This window comes from Microtus oregoni, unplaced genomic scaffold (assembly GCF_018167655.1).
Source record: "Microtus oregoni isolate MIOR12 unplaced genomic scaffold, Mior012 000020F_ref0000438, whole genome shotgun sequence".
In the NCBI taxonomy this organism is placed as follows: domain Eukaryota; kingdom Metazoa; phylum Chordata; class Mammalia; order Rodentia; family Cricetidae; genus Microtus; species Microtus oregoni.
The window spans coordinates 14831387-14848399 of record NW_024543079.1 but is presented as its reverse complement, the minus strand read 5'-3'; the positions used below and the strand labels follow the sequence as shown (position 1 = coordinate 14848399).

General features: G+C 40.5%; 1 protein-coding gene across 1 annotated transcript; it reads right to left on the bottom strand.

Annotated features, from left to right (window-relative positions):
* Nucleotides 1-433: 433 nt before the first annotated feature.
* Eif2s2 (eukaryotic translation initiation factor 2 subunit beta) lies at nucleotides 434-16031 on the bottom strand. The gene is made up of 9 exons (XM_041670790.1): nucleotides 15866-16031; nucleotides 11751-11928; nucleotides 11273-11376; nucleotides 7147-7282; nucleotides 6451-6551; nucleotides 5774-5922; nucleotides 4608-4664; nucleotides 1553-1638; nucleotides 434-897 (listed from the first exon to the last, which is right to left on the bottom strand). The coding sequence occupies exons 1-9, from the start codon at nucleotides 15878-15880 to the stop codon at nucleotides 722-724; spliced, it is 1002 nt and encodes a 333-aa protein (XP_041526724.1). The 5' UTR covers nucleotides 15881-16031; the 3' UTR covers nucleotides 434-721.
* Between the last annotated feature and the right edge of the window lie 982 nt (nucleotides 16032-17013).

Below are 17013 nucleotides of genomic sequence, written 5' to 3'. Positions count from 1 at the left end.
GGACAGACAGGCCTGTAACAAGAATTCCAAGGTCTAGCACCTGATAATTCCCTTGTGCAATAACAACTGAAATTTCAGCTGGAGTCAGTTTCAACTGCTGTCACACGAGGGAAATGAGGAATTGGCAGTGAGGTAGTAGCAACAATCCTCACAAAAGGAAATAATGAAAACATTCTGTGGATACTAAAAACAGGCTGCTGTGCCATGCCTTATGTTCCAGCCACTCAAGTCATACCGATTCTAGCCATGTAGCTCAAGAGAAGCTGAAAGGGAAGATGGCTGCCCAGCTCTAGTATCTGCCAATATTCAGTTTATGAGGACAGAGAGAACTTGCCAAAGTCCAGGAACCAAGTTTGTTGTTTTGTTTTTTGCTAAATTCAATGAGCATTTTATTATAGAAAAGAAAACTAAAGGACAGATCAAATTGAAAGAATCACTGTTATAATAACTTTAATTTATCTTGCACTTTACAGAAGTCTATGAACGATTTTAAAAAGCACCTCCTTACCCCATCACGTTTCTCTGACAGTTGTTAAAGTACGCAACAAGATGTTGAGCTTGAGTATCAGCATCTTGCAAGGATTTCAGATCAATCACTCACCAAAGAACTTGGCAGATTTTCTATCTTGTTTTTAACTCAATGGTACGTCCACTCTGATGGTAACCTGTCCAGCCAAATCTCCACCACACATTTTGGAAAAAATCAGTGGTGATTAGCAAATTAGTTAGCTTTGGCACGGAGCTGTGCTCGCTTGCCTGTGACAGCCTGGAAACCAGTTTTGATACTGGCAACAGAGCATCGAGAATGACAAGTTTCACACTGTAAGAAATAGAGTCGGGTGTCTTTCTGTAGGATTGTGTCCGGTGATCGGCATGTGTGACAAGTGACGTATTCCTCTGTGGAAAAAGCAACACAGTATTATCTGCTAGGCACAGTAAGGCAGAAGCTCCTGCTTGCCCACAGAAATGCATCTACCTCATAAGCTGAAGACCAGAGAGTACAGTTTACCATACCAGACAGGGAAGTCTAGCTAATGGCTATTAGCTGTCTGCTATAATGCTTTTGGTGTAGTAAAATACATATTAAAAGAACTTCAAAATGCCCCAGTTAGGGAAGTTTGCCAGATGGGTATTCTTGGTGCCATTTATGGATGATCCACTTTTGCCTTAGGTGAGAAAAGGCAGGAAATGCCAATTTTAAACGATTAGGTAACACAAGAGGGTCAAGGCAAGCCGAGCCAGAACCAGCCAGCAGAGGCTATATTAACTTGGCTTTCTACCGCTTGACTATCATTTTCCATCCTCTCCTCCTTTTGTGGGGCGGTGGGGTACAGGTGGAGAGGAGAGGTTTGAGACAGGGTTTCTCTATGTAGATCAGGCTGGCACCAGACTCAAAGATCTCTCAAGTACTGGGACTGTGTGTGCTACCATGCCCAGCTCCATCTTTTTAAGGCTTACTTTTTCCCAGGTTCATTAAAAATGAATCTCCTCAAAATGCCACAGCCTAAAGAGAATTTCAAAATAATACGATAAAATCCAATTATACACTTACTGATATATCTTCTCAAGACATTTTCTATCTGTTTCTGTTGGAATCTTCCTTTGATTACAAGTTGGTTATTACCATCTATAGAGCCACTATGAAAGAAAGCATAAATATCCCATTATTTTTGTTTTCCTGAGGGAGCTCAATTCCAGCATACTTAATGAACTTAAAATATCTTCAATAATGATCATTTTTCAGGTGTGTTATACTATACTGTTTCTCAAATTTTATTTCTGTTTTTTGTGATAGGAATTTATGTGTCCCAGACTGGCCCTTGAGCTCCTTGAAACTCCTTGGCTTTCCAGGTGCTAACATTACCTGTAGGCCCTGCCATACTTGGCCTCAAATACTTTTTAAGAGTTTTATCTTCTGCAAAGATTTTATTCATTCATTCATTTTGTTTTTTCGAGACAGGTTTCTCTGTGTAGCTTTAGAGCATGTCCTAGCACTCCCTCTGTAGATCAGGCTGGCCTCAAACTCGAGATCCACCTGTCTCTGCCTCCCAAGTGCTGGGATTAAAGGCATGTGCCACCACTGCCCAGGAAAATTTTATTCTTAATTATGTGTATATGTTTGTGTAGGGTTCTGTACATGTGAGTGCTGGTTCCTGGAGGCCAGGTATTGAATCTCCTATAAGGTGGTTGTGAGCTACTCACTCAAGTCCTCTGCAAGAGCAGTATCCGCTCTTAGCTGCTAACTCTCCAACCCCTCAAAATTTTTATTTCCAGCCGGACGATGGTGGCGCACGCCTTTAATCCCAGCACTCGGGAGGCAGAGGCAGGCAGATCTCTGTGAGTTCGAGACCAGCCTGGTTTACAGAGCTAGTTCCAGTACAGGCTCCAAAGCCACAGAGAAACCCTGTCTCGAAAAACCAAAAAAAAATAAAAATAAAAAAAATAAAAAAAAAATTTTATTTCCAGATAAGGTTCCTTTATGTAGTCCTGGAACTTGCTCTGTAAGACCAGGTTGGCCTTGAATTCAGAGATCCACCTGCCTCTGCTTCCTATACGACGGAATTAAAGATGTGTGCTATCACTGCCAGTCTACTCAAAATTATTTTCATTTATTTTTATAAGATTTATATATTATGTATACAGCGTTCTCCCTGCATGTTCTGGTGCCCTCTGCACCAGATCTCATTATGGGTGGTTGTCAGCTACCTTATGGTTGCTGGGATTTGAACTCAGGAGCTCTGGAAGATCAGCCAGTGCTCTTAACCTCTGAAATCATCTCTCCAGCCCTCAAAATTAATTTAATGACTTCCTAACATTTAACCCAACTTCAGCTATTTCTAGTAACAATAAGATTTGTAATTGACTTTATGTTGAAACCAGCTGAGCCCTTAATTGTGTGGGTTTGATTGCATGTTCAACATAAGAAAAACATTTACTGAAGGCAAACTAACTGCAAATATGAGAAAAGTATAAACATTTGGGGGACTGAGAGATGGCTCAGAGGTTAAGAGCACTGACTGTTCTTCCAGAGGTCCTGGGTTCAATACCCAGCAACCACATGGTGGCTCACAACCATCTATAATGAGATCTGGGGCCCTCTTCTGGCCCACAGGAATACATGCAGGCAGATGCTGTATAGATGATTAATAAATCTTTAAAAAAAAAAAAAAGGTTGTATTTTATTTTTAAAATTCTGAAGCCAACCATGAAGGTACACACCTGTACTCCCAGCATGTGGGAGGCAGAAACAGGAGGGCTGCTACAGGTTTAAGGCAAGCATGGGCTCCACTGTGACTCTTCTCAAAACGTCAATATATAAATAATCTAAGCCAGATACAGTGATATGAACCAGTAATCCCAGTCATCCAATAGCTTAGACAAGAGGATCACTACATGAGCCTAGGAGTTCAGAGCCAGCCTGGGAACACAGTAAGACCCTATCACAAAATAAAAATCAAAGCACTACAGTTTGACAGAATCATATGATGGTACAACTGAAAATATACTCAAATTTAGAGTCGTATGCCAAAAAAACGTCACCAAAAAAGTACAACTAAAATTCCATGCCACAAACTGTCAGTGATAAACTTAAAAGCAGCTGGCAAACACTTGATAAAGATCCTTGTTAGATAGACATTATTGCTTTTTAAAAAGTACAAATCACGCCAAGTGGTGGTGGTATACACCTTTAATCCCAGCACTTGGGAAGCAGACACAGGTGGATCTCTGTGAATTTGAGGCCAGCCCTGGTCTACAAGAGCTAGTTCCAGGACAGGCTCCAAAGCTACAGAGAAACCCTGCCTCGAAAAACCAATAAATTACAATGTAAAACAAAAAAGATAAATTGCAAAGTAAAACAAAAGTCTAAGCCGGGCCGTGGTGGCGCACGCCTTTAATCCCAGCACTCGGGAGGCAGAGGCAGGCGGATCTCTGTGAGTTCGAGACCAGCCTGGTCTACAAGAGCTAGTTCCAGGACAGGCTCCAAAACCACAGAGAAACCCTGTCTCGAAAAACCAAAAAAAAAAAAAAAAAAAAAAAAAAGTCTAGTAAAGTTAAATTTATATTAGTTCGTAACAAAGCAGACTTCCTTTGAGGATCTAGTATCACACACCATGAATTGCAACACTTGATCCCTCCCTACCTAGGTTACCTTGATTGCTAGGGCATTTTTCACCATCCATAAAGAAAAGGAAAACAAACGGGAATTTTCCCAACAACTCTGAAATATTTAACTCACTGATCATAAAATTCACTAGTTACAACTTGCTAGAGTTTACCTCACCTCTATACCAAGTGAGGAAGACACCTGGTCCGGTACCAACTTAGACCATGAAACCCAATATGGAGAAGTTCAACAGAACCACCACATATGGCTTCCCCATGGATGCTTCTGCATTGCCAGGGCATAAATTTCATTTTTTTCTATACCAAGTGCAGGTTATTCTGAGAAGTAAAATACATGGCTAGCTTTCCTCCTTATGCTTAAACAATGAGTGTAATAATCCTCTGGTAATTAGGATGAATTTTTTTTTTCTGAGTATGTTCAAATTACACAAGTGGTTCTTTTGAAGTGTCAAATAGTACTAATTTTGCATACAGTTTCTTACCTTGTACCCAACTCTGCCAATAAAAATGCAAGGAGATGTTTGGGCTGACGATGTAATCTAAAAAGAAAATAAAAAAGTTAAATCTTTCATACAAATCAGAAAACAAACCATACTCTTTATTATTCACTGTGATTACTCAGTTATTAGGTGAATCTCAGTGTACAGCTCACTTGTAGCACAGTTAGGCACTGGCTGTAACCCCAACACCCAAGAGGCTGAAGCAGAATGATCAACCTTAATTTCAAACCTAGCCTGGGGCAGTGAGTGCCTGTTTCAAAAACAAATAGGCTGAATAAACAGCTCAATGGTTAAAAAAATTAGCAGCTCTTCCAAAGAATGAACTATATTTATATATTTATAGTTTGGTACTCATAAACTATTCCATGTTTCTAAACACACCTACCAAGTAAATACCTAAAAGCATGAAAGCAAAACAAAACATTAAAATCATAGTTAAGCTATGATTATCTACCTTCTAAGAGTGGATTTCCACATAACCTTTCATTTTCTTACTGTATCTTTTCTAATTTCTAGTAAACGTATATTATTGCTGTCATCAAAAACATAAAATATTTTGAAAAATGCTGAAACTAATGAGAATGGGTTACTTATAACAAGCAAGTATGACATATGAAATATTGAAAAACAAACAGGATAAAGTGAGTGGATGAGAAAACTTGCCAGAAAGGGCAGAGTTTAACAAATCTGAGAAAAGCCAGACTCAGGCAGTGACCTGGAAGTTACCCCAGCACAGGATGCAATGGTGATTAAAAACTAAAAATCCTCATCCATTGGGTCCTGACAATCAAGGAAGCTTAAGTTCAGCTTATTTGGCAGGCCCACCCCTGCCTGACTGAGACACAATCCTAGTTTGTGGAGAATTCTATCCAGCCTCTTCACTCCTGACTCTGGTTATGATCTACTTCATCCCTACCCACGATGTGTATGAGTGTTTTGCCTGCACATCATATTCCTTGGACCTGGAGTTAGAGACAGTTGTGAGCTGCCATGCAGGTGCCAGAGTCATCTCTCTAGCCCCTAAGATCTATTCTCATGTTGGCTTAAACATGAACTGTGACTTCTGTTAATATATATCCCCTATATACTTTTTCATCCTACAGAAGATTACTGTAAAGACATTTAACAACAAAATGTGGCCCACTTACAGTTTACAGATATCTGTAAAATTGACAAAAGATGTTTTCTTGGTTCCTACTCGGACAACCTGTGGAGGTTTCATAACAAATTTCCTTTTCTCTCCAGCAACCATATCGGGATTCTTTTCTCTCATGATGTTGAACACTCGGTTCAGCAACTATAAGGAATGGGAATTGAAGCAAATCTTAGTAATAATAAGAGTGTAAATTACTGTCTGAGATACTTTGCTTTAATAAAGTTATATGTTTATAATATACAAACAAATCTCTACCTGTTCTGGGAACTTCTTGAGGGCAGCAGTTCATTACTTACGGATGCTCAGTTATTCATTGCTAACAGTTAAGAAAATAAGCCTCGATCATTCTACCGGCTTTACAGGAAACCATATGACACATGGGAAAAACTAAAGAAACTGTAAGTGAGCAAACTCCAGACTACCCTGACGTCAAAGTGGATATTTGTCACCAAAGCCCCACTGATTCCCAGGGGGCTCCACACCCTCTGATGAATACTACAGTGACAGCCAAGCTTTGAGCATCCCACAAGTTGGTATCAGGAATTGCCATGCACTGGCTACATGGCCTACTGGAATCTCTTTTATCACCAATCTGTATCTCAGTGGCTCTTCTAATGCAGGAGATCTATACCAACTTTTCTCTGAGCTCAAAAAAAGAGTTTGTCTCACCTCCTCATATGTGTAGTCTCTTTCAGAGCCTGCCCAAGCAGGCCCAGTCTGGTTACTGAATGAAATGCCATCGTCTTTTTTGCTGTCTTCATCTTCTAAAGCTACAGATAACAAAGAGTACGAATGAGCAGTGGGTTTTGATCCAACAAGGGGGATACAGATTTAGAGAATGAAAGCTTCAGATATTGCTTTTCCCTGTCACAGTGATAGCTGTAATAGCTTCAAGTACAGAGAAGTCTCCTTTCCTTTATAGACAGAAATATTACAGCTTCACACAAGATCTTTAATGGGACGTCCATAGTAACGGTGAAATGTTTCTTGGCAAACAAGACAAAGCATTAAGTACCAAAAGGAGAGTTCAACTGTTTTCAAATCTTTGAAAAACTTCTATCTACAAAAACCCATCTGTTTTAAAAATTTCTAAAAAAAAAAAAACAAAACTACAGCATATAAATCTATAAATATTAAAAATTTTAAATATTTAAAACCCAATTACAATAATTTTCCTGTACTTAAATAAAATGAATTTTTTTGTCTGCCATTATCAAGTTAAGACACTCTTTTCAGATTCCATTATCATGTAGTGGAAATCAAAGACAGGACAAATAGTTTTTAAAACGTTCCTCAAGCCAGCAGAAGAGACCAGATCAAAGGGTTATGTAACCTAAAACCAAGATGTTGAGTCCCCAACATTACCTTCATCTTTTTCTAGTATTTCATCTTCATCTGGGAATTTGACATTCTTCTTTTTTTTCTTTTTATTGCCAAGCATAATATCCAGGTCATCTTCTGGCTCAGCTGGCTCTTGAGCATCACCTTCGATCTTAAGATCCTAAGAAAGTAAAATAAGTTTCAATATTTTGATACTAGAACTATTTTAATGACATGAGCAAGCATCACTTTAAAATATTCACATATTCAAAGCTAAAAATATAGATGAGAAATGCCTCTCAGATAAGCCAAACTGCCTCCAACTCTTTGCCAAATATTTAACCAATTCCTCAAGATAATTTTGTAGGATTGTTTCCCTTTCTGCAGCTCTTCCTCTTTATTAGTCTTAGGATCTTGTTATTGCTATCTGTATTCTAAACCAGGCTCTACCTGAATCACTGGAGAAACTTTTAAGATTCTTCAATCTTCTGACTGGCCAAATTCAGAGGAGCAAAGCTCAAGAGTATTTTAAGTCTGTTTGTCCCATACTGTATTTTATTCATATTAAACGTTCAGAATAAGTAAGTCTACAGAGGCAGTAGATTAGCAGTAGTTGAGGCCTAAGGTTAGGGCTTAAAGAAAAAAACTGGAGAGTGACAATGATCACAGGCTTTGTTTTCAAGAGGATTTAAGTGTTCAAATTGATGACAGTTATAGAACTTTATGTTAAAAACCATTTGCTTTAAATGGATGAATTATATGCTAAGTGAATTATACCTTAATAAACTTTCTTGCTTCAAGGTAATAGATTTCATTACTGCATTTTCAGGTATACTTGTCTTTGCTGATACTTGCCCTCAGCTCCTTCCCATCCCCTTTAAGTTTCTAAATATGGGTCAACGGAAGGAATTTTCCTACTGGCACCAAATACGCAGTTATATTTTATATTTTGCACAGTTCTCAAACTCCCCAATCAGGTATAATACTGATTACCTGGAATAATGAACCAGAAACTCCATGTTTAAAAACTTCATAGTTTAAGGGCTTTTGATGGAGGAGGGTCAGATGTCTATTGGTTAATAAAGAAACTGCCTTGGCCTTTAATAGGACAGAAAATTAGGTAGATGGAGTAGACAGAACAGAATGCTGGGAGAAAGATGCAGATTCAGGCAGTCGCCATGATTCTCCCACCCGACACAGACGCAGGTTAAGATCTTTCTTGGTATGGGTTAAAGCAAGATGTGAGAATTAGCCAATAAGAGGCTGGAACTAATGGGCCAGGCAGTGTTTAAAAGAATACAATTTGTGTGTTGTTATTTCAGGTAAAGCTAGCGAGAAGCGGCCCGCAGCTCTTACTACAGAGTGGCGTACTACAGGCTTTCATTTCATACACAAACTCAGAGACATTCGGTCCCTATTCATTAATTTGCTACAACTCACAGCACTCAGCAAAGTTTTGCTTACTATCATCAGTTTTTTATATAAGATTAACTGAAGAATAGCCAAATGGAAATAATGCATAGGACAAGCTATGGGGAATAGGGAGTTAAGAGGAACTCAAGGAAAGTCAAGTATGTAAACAAGCTACCCTATCAGCACTTCTGTGAGGTAACCAACCTACAAGCTCTTTGAATGCCATCACGTAGGGATGACAGAATTCAGTGTCCACTGTCCATTCACAGAGGTAGCAGGAGTTATTCAACATTCCAAACCCTAACAATGGTTTGATCTTCCTAGTGGTTAACCATCCTGAGAAGCTATATGAACACCAGATTTCAAGAGCAAAGGACAGGTTAATACTCTTGAAGACTACAGAGTTGAATATGAGGTAGCAGAGGTAAAGACCTAATTAATTTTTATTATATTTATCATATCACCTTAGCACCAAACTGTGAAGAAGTTGCTGGGCATCAGTTCAATAGATGACATCACGAAACAGGGAAAGAACAATTTATGGGGAATCAGAGTCATGTGATGAATATGGACAGACATGGTACAGGCTGACTCCAAGTTTACTTGCTATAGGCTTCAAGGTGAAAAAGGCACCTTAAGTCTTAAGAGATGAATTGAATCATAAGGTCCACAAAACAGAGGCTAAGCCTGTTTCTTGGCTTCTAGTTTCTCACCAGCTTATCCTGCTCCCTAACTCAAGTACATTACCAACATGATCTGTGTTATGTCTTGAATGACTGTTGATAATGGCTATAGTAATTTCACAGATCTTAGCAGATAAATTGAAATTGGTAGGAATAAGTGGAACTCAAATATGAGATCCTAAATATAGCTGTGTAGTTTTGGTGCCATATTAATCAACCTACAGTATTAACTAGATACCTTACAAATAAAAGATCAAACAGACCCAGTCTATGATGATGACCAGTAAATCAGAAACTTAGAAATGGTAAATATAAGCAAGCACACACCAGCAAAGCTGCAGTCATCCACACTGTGCCCAACTAGGATACTTGTAACATCCTTTCAGGCTGTAGCTCCAGAAGTAGAGAAAACTATCACAGCATTTAACCAAAATCCCAACCATCTATAACTCCAGTTCTAGGGGAGCTAATGCCCTCTTCTGGACTCTGAGGACACTGTGCAGCATGTGCTGCACAATCAGACAAAGCACCATACACATAAAATAATCTCAACTTACTCATTTCAACGCAAATTGAGCACACCAACTTACGGTAATCACCAATAAATTTGTTAAACAGATTGTCATCTAAGCTATGACCTTGTTTCCAAATAGATTACTGAGTAAATTACCTGTTACACGTAGGCTACATGTCACTTACTTGGGTTTGAGCAAACTATCTAATAAAGAGAAACTTCAGTACATACTAAAAACGAGAGTCCTTGATATATGATTGCTGTTTTCACTATGAACATTTATTTGTGAATACAGACACTTATACACACACAAAATTACTATAAGTAATATGTGGGCTTTGTTAAAATGATTTCTGCATAGAGTATGTATATGTGTGTACATGTGTGTGCCAGTATACACTTGCCCATGTATGTGTGTAGAAGCCCAAGACTGACTTGTGGATATTTTCCTCAGTTGCTTCTCCACGTTATTTTAACTGATGTCTGGACCAACAGTCAGTGAGTTCAGGGAACTGTTTCCATCCTGCTCAGTGTCAGTGCTACAGGTGCACCCTACCAGACAGGCATTTATACCAGTGCTGGTGATCCAAATTCAGGTCCTCATGGTTGCTCAGTAGATACCTCAGCCACCAAGAACTCTTCCTAGCCCCATCTTTAAAATGGTAGCTCTTGAGCAAGTAATAAGTCTCTTGGCTACTCTGTTCATCCATTTACTCACCCATTCACCTTCCTACTTACCTATTGATGTTTTATTCAAATAATTTCCAGATATTTGTATTAAATATCAATCCAAAAGAATGACAATCATAAGGTTTCAAGTCCCTTCAAGATCAAGAGCATCCTCCACAGAATTACCCAGAGAAGTCTAGCTTTCCTACAGAATTACTGCCATCAGCTACCACACTGTGGGATATTCTATGCTGGTACTGAAAGCTTAACACAAAAAGCTGTATTAATATTTGTTCCTCAAGATTTCTCAATTACAGAGACACTTTTTCTTAGTCAAACAATTTTGGCATGATTAAAGACACCAGCTGGGCAGTGGTGGCACACACCTTTAATCTTTATGTAGGAGGCAGAGGCAGGAGGATCTCTGAGATCGAGGCCAGCCTGGTCTACAAGAGCTAGTTTTAGGACAGCTAGGGCTGTTACACAGAGAAACCCTGTCTAGAAACCAAACAAACAAACAAAAAAACAAAACAAAACAAAACAAACAAAAAAACAAAAAAAACCCCAAGGATCGATACAGGGTTTCTTTGTGTAGCTCTGGCTGTCAGGGAACTCAATCTATAGACCAGGCTGGCCTGGTACCCAGAGACGAGACCAGCCTACATTTACCTCCTGAGTGATAGAATTAAAAGCATACGCCACCACTGCCTGGCTCCTATTATAATCTTTTTATACCATGTAATCATATACATTCCTAAGAAAATTACCTTAATAGCAGTAACTAAATGTTAAACAACCAAAGCAAAGCTGAGTGACGAGATGAAGGAAGAAAACAACTATTAGCAGCCTTTCCAGAATTCCAATTTTACCTTCAATAAGAAAGCTATACTACCTTTACACCTTCTTCAGCTTCATCAATATCGAATATCTTTTTTGTTTTTTTCTTCTTTTTCTTTTGATTAAAGAAGTTCAAGTCATCTAAGTCATCAGAAGCATCTAAAAATAAAGATTTCCAGTTATTAACAATTAGAAGGCAAGGCATTAAGATGAGTCACACCAACTCCTTTCATGTATTCTTATGGTATAGTCCTACCACTACTACCAAAGTTATGGTTCTGAAGAACATACCAACTCAAAGCTTTCTAGAAAAATCTAGTTAGGGGTCTTGGCTGAGAACAAACTCAATAATTTAACATTGCAATGTCAGAAAGTGCTCTCTAACACAATCTCCAAAACTATCCATTGTATTTCTTTACTTCTGGCTACCCCTTAGTCTCCACCCTCCATACCCCTCAATCTCTGGCTCCAGCTCTACTAACCCAGCAGAAGAACTAAGGGTTCCATAACAACTGTGATTGACACAACTCCACCTTTTTTCCTACTGTCCTCTTCATCAGCCTCCACATCCTTGTCTTCAGTTGGTTCTGGCTCTACTTCTTTTGTTTCTGAGGGCTGGGTTTCTTCTGTCTGGGCATCACCTTCTTCATCTAACATAAAAGGCTTCTTCTTCTTCTTTTTCTTTTTGCTCATAGTAGGATCAAAAATCATCTGTTTAAATTTAAAAAGATCCAGTGATTATTTTTAATGATGCTCACATTCCAAATATGTTCTATTCTTAAAGAATTGGACACACTAAAACCCCCCAAAAAAGGGGGCTGGGGAAATGCCTCAAAGTATAAAAGCACTTGCTCCCACCACTTGCTTGTATTGCATACTCTTTGGAATGCAATAAAAGGCAAATACACACAACAAAAATACAAAACAAAACAGATTTACAAAAAAAAAAAAAAACCCATCTAACTTTCTTCATATTATTAAACATGGAGAATACCTCACATGTGCCTTTTAATTTATAAGATATCATAAATATAATAACTTCATTTTAATTTTCATGAGCAAATTTAGATCTGAATGAATCTTGAAGTTTAGGAAAAGGACCTTAGGAAAACCTATGTTGTATTCCTCATTTATGGGTGAGATCAACAATGTCAAAGCAGGTAATAAACATTTTATTTAAGGTTTATTGCTCTAGAGTGGCTAAACCAGGTGACCTGAGACTTGGTTCTTAAATTTTTTATCAGTTGAGGAGTGTTTGGGGGAGTTGGAGGTAAATACAATCAAGATCTATTGTATATATGTACAAAACTGTCAGAGTGGCAACTGGTGGTGGCACACTCCTCTAATCCCAGCACTTAAAAGGCAGACACAGGTGGATCTCTGTGAGTTCGAGGGCAGCCAGGTCTATCTCAAAAGAACAAAAACAAAATTAAATTAAACAACAACAACAAAAAAAAAAAAAAACGTTAGAGTAAATAAATTATTTAAAAAAAAAAATTTAAACATGCTGAAGTTCACACCAATCTTAACTGGTAAGGAAACCTATTAGCAACCCTGAGAGAATTTCTAACGAATCCTTTACTATTTTCTGTTACATGAAATGTTCACGAGCTATGGAACAAGTGAAAAATTAATGATAGCCTGTAGGTTGTTTGCACTGATCCCTTGAAATCACCTCTAGTCCAATCCTGACTCTAACTCCTGTGTGGGTCACCCTGTGCTTCGCCTGTACAGTGGAGAAAACTAAAGCCAACAAATTTGCTGGGAGAAATATCTGATTGCAAAACTTACACAATACTGTCACTGTCACTGAAATGTCCTCAACTTAGGGTGATTTCATTTATCAGACGTAACCAAAACTGGTAAAAAGAAATTCCAAAATTGCTTCTAATAATTAACTGCAATTTCTTTATGTCCCAAGTACAGTAAAAGAAACTAGTAAGCAGGACTGGAACCAAGCTCTAGTCTGGGGTTGCTGTCCTCACAGGAATCAAGTGTCTGTGGGGCATTCTGGAAGTTTCATAGAGCACCATCAGGAATGCTACAATTCAAACTAGCAGATGAGCTGTGTTCTTGAACTAGAAGACTTGGCACAAGGGCAGATAAAACGCCAGGCCCTGGCAGATCTTACAATCCATTCATTTTCTTCAAAGTCTAAGTTTGCCTGACCTACTAGTAGCTTTCTCTGAGTTTGTGATCTGTGAATAGTCTTATGTAGTCTTATGCAGAACAGGCTGGTCTTGAACTTGAAACTGAAGTGCTGAGATCACAGGCATTCACTACAACACCTGGCTTAACTGCCTTTTCATCATTACTATTCAAGATAGATCAGATATGGGAGAGACGCTAAAATGATCAGGTGATAGTTTCACAATTATCTTTTCATCCCTGAAGAAAATTCCAATTTAGGTCTATAGTAGGTAGACTGTAGCCTAGTAAAGACAAGTAGTAATAGGCAAAGACCTTATGCCAAATTAATACATATTGCAATTACTTTCCCCAATACGTAACACTTACATGTTTAATATACTAATAATTAATTGTGTTCACAAAACCCTGTAAAATAGTTACATAAGAAAATCTTTATCGATCCTAAGTCAGCATCCAAAGCAGAACTCCTAAAATCACAAGACTTTACTTGCCAGTGTGGGATATACAGTGAGACTTTGACTTAAAAAGTTTCACATCTGGCTGGGCATGCCTTTAATCCCAGCACTTGGGAGGCAGAGGCAGGCAGATCTCTGTGAGTTTGAGGCCAGCCTGATCTACAAAAGCTAGTTAGTCCAGGACAGGCTCCAAAGCTTAGATGAAACCCTGACTCGGGGAAGGAGGGGAGGCGGGAAGTGTTTCCTTACAACACTTCCCTAGTCAACAGTACTAGGTAAACCAGATTCACATCCCATGTTCGTCTCTCCCTCCTGGACCAGTAAATTCCACCTGAGAGTAAAGGCTAGGGTTCTGCTACCATTCAATTTACTGCATGGCCTAACCTCCCTGGGCCCTAATTTTCCATTTATAAGATGAAGTTGTACTGATAGGTCTAAAGGCAAAACTACATATTTTAGACTTTCAAGAGACTACTGCTGGTATGAACGCTGGTTCCACCATCTCTGCTTGATAAAATCCTGTTCATCCTCTAGAAATAAATTCTAACCCCACATCTTTCAAAAGATCTCATTACCAAAAATGAACTCTCAAACCACTACAGGTGTTAGCTACTACCTGTTACTACACCGTAGCACTTTACCATAGAAGCAATAGACAGGACACAACAGTATATAGGTGGTTATTATTAAGTTATGAAGTTTGGAACACTTCCTCTCATGCATAATGCAGTAGCTGAGAGCAATATCTACAATGTCTTTCAAGTAAGAACCATCTATCTCCTGCAGTCGGAACTACTCTGAGAGCCTCTTGGTCATGCGGACAGAGGCGGGACTGCCCAGACCGGGGCTCTACAACATTATCAGCGCTGTACAACTCTGGTTTTCTCATCTCTAAAACGGACCAACAGGACCTCATTTTACTGAAAATAGGACTTGGTTCCCTTCAGAATCAATCTCAAATTCCTTAATGCAGTCTTCTAAGCCCCCCATGAACTAGCCAGTATCTTCTTCAACCAAACTTCGTTTCTTTAAGCACTTTCTTCATTTCTTGATCATAAATGCCTTGTAACCAGTTTTCTCACTAGTTGAGAAAATTCTAATCATTTCTGGAGTCTACTCAAAAGACAATTGTGTAGAGAGACTCCAGCTAGCTGTTCCTCCTATCCTCTCCAAGGCCCTGTAGGTCAAGTAAATCACAAATTTTTTCATAAAGTACTTTTTTGGGGGGGAAGGAAGATGAGGCCTCTAGATCCAATGTTAAGCAACATGTAACTGAGACAACTGCAATCCCTTTTTAAGTCATTTATGTTAACTAGAATAAACCCGGAAGGGCAAAAAGTTAAATAAAATAAAACGACGAAGGGGGCTTGAAAATTTTACTGAGATCCAACACCAGTGGGAAAAGACCAAGTCAGTTTCGAAGCCGTCCGGAACTCCCTGCTCCCCTCGCCCCGCCCGTTAAAAGAAACTTAGGAACTCGCGCCCGGAAACTTTCCTCGAAGGGTGGTCACTTTTTAAAACTAAGATTATCTTTTCCTCTGGTCCTCACGCCCTGTCCTAAGGAATAAAGTCTCGAGCTTGGGGAAAGGGAGCGCGATTCGCCCGGAAACGGCAGCCTACAAAGTTTCTCAGCACGGCGCTCCACCGGAACCGAGGGAAGCGTGAAGGTACCGGGAGCACTCAGCACGAGTGCTGCGGCGGGAGTGAAAAGAGCGCCGGGCCGCCTGCCCTAATTTTGTTTAACCGGGGAAACTAAGTGCCCATCCAAACCCTTTCGGAGAGGGCGACCCAACGTGCTTTCCCTTCCGGAACGCCGATGACGGTAGGAGGCCGGCCTCGACGCCGTCGCTCTGAGGAGAGCTGGGTGCGGCCAAGTCTGAGGATCCGGAGTCCTCGCCGGCTCCACAACTCCGGGCCGCCTAGGCCCGGCTGCTCCACATGGCGGCCGCCGATCGCTAGGCCGCAGGCCCGGCTTTCCACACCGGCGTGGGTTAGGCTTCCTGCCTCAGTCCTTAGCCCTAGGTCCGTGCTCAGTTTCTCACCTCGTCCCCGGACATGGCTGCGGTTCGAGCGGGTTGGGCACGGACGGGAAATCACACCGGTCAGCTTCAGAGCCCAGAGTGAGCGCAGCTCCTACCGATACCTCTCCCTGCACCGCGCTAGGCTCTTGCATCAGCGAAAGGGAGCGACACCCCGCCCTCCTCTCAAACGTTGGAAGTACGCCTGCGCAGATCTCGCCAAAGCGCAGGCGCACACCAGAGACAACCGCGCGAGCTTCTTGTGGCGCGAGTTACCAGGCGACATTCCGGCGCTGGGCATGCTGGGTCTTGTAGTTTGCGTAGAAAAAAGAGCGCTTGAACTACAGCAGTTACCGAGGTCGTGAGTCACTGTTTCAGCTTCAGTCAGGAGGTTCGGTTTCTTATGCTGCCTGTTGCCTCGGCTGTTCAGAAAGCGCTGGGTTGCTGGTCGAGTGAGTCTGGGGTCATTCCTCCGGAGTTAGGTTAGTGAGACTCTAATAGGAACCCGAGGGACTGACTGATTTCCAGCGCGCTCCTGGGGTGTTCTAGTATTCGAGGAATTCTGTGGGAGCCGGAGTCGTGCACCTCATTAAAGGCGTTTTACTCTGTGGGAAGCTTGAGTGGCTGACTTTTTACTTCAGAAGTGTCTTCCCTGGTTCCCCTGAGGTAGACCGAAAAACAGCCCAGCAAGCGACTGTCTTGACCTGAAGCTTTGAAATACAGTCATAACTTGCTTAATGAAGGGATGATATGTTGAGGAATGTGTAGAGTAGGTAATTAACTTGTTGACGAGCCTCATACCACACCAAGAAAGACACGACGGTGGTCATACGTTCTTTTTGGCGAAAGCTTCCTTCTATTGTGCGTGACTACCTGTTTATGAAGTCTTTGACAATTCTGGATGCATCATCCCATTTCCCTGGGGAGCTACAGCTGCCACTATCTTCAGCGCTATCCAGTCAAAGAGAGCCGGGCGGTGGTGGCATATGCCTTTTATGCCAGTACTCGGAAGGCAGGAGCAGGCAAATGTCTGTGAGTTCGAGGCTAGGCTGGTCTACAACGCGAGTTCGAGGCTAGTCAGGATTCTTACACAGAGACACCCTGTCTCAAAAACAAACAAACAAAGATCCTGAAGACTACCCTTGTAGTTAGACAAATCGGGCTTGTAACCA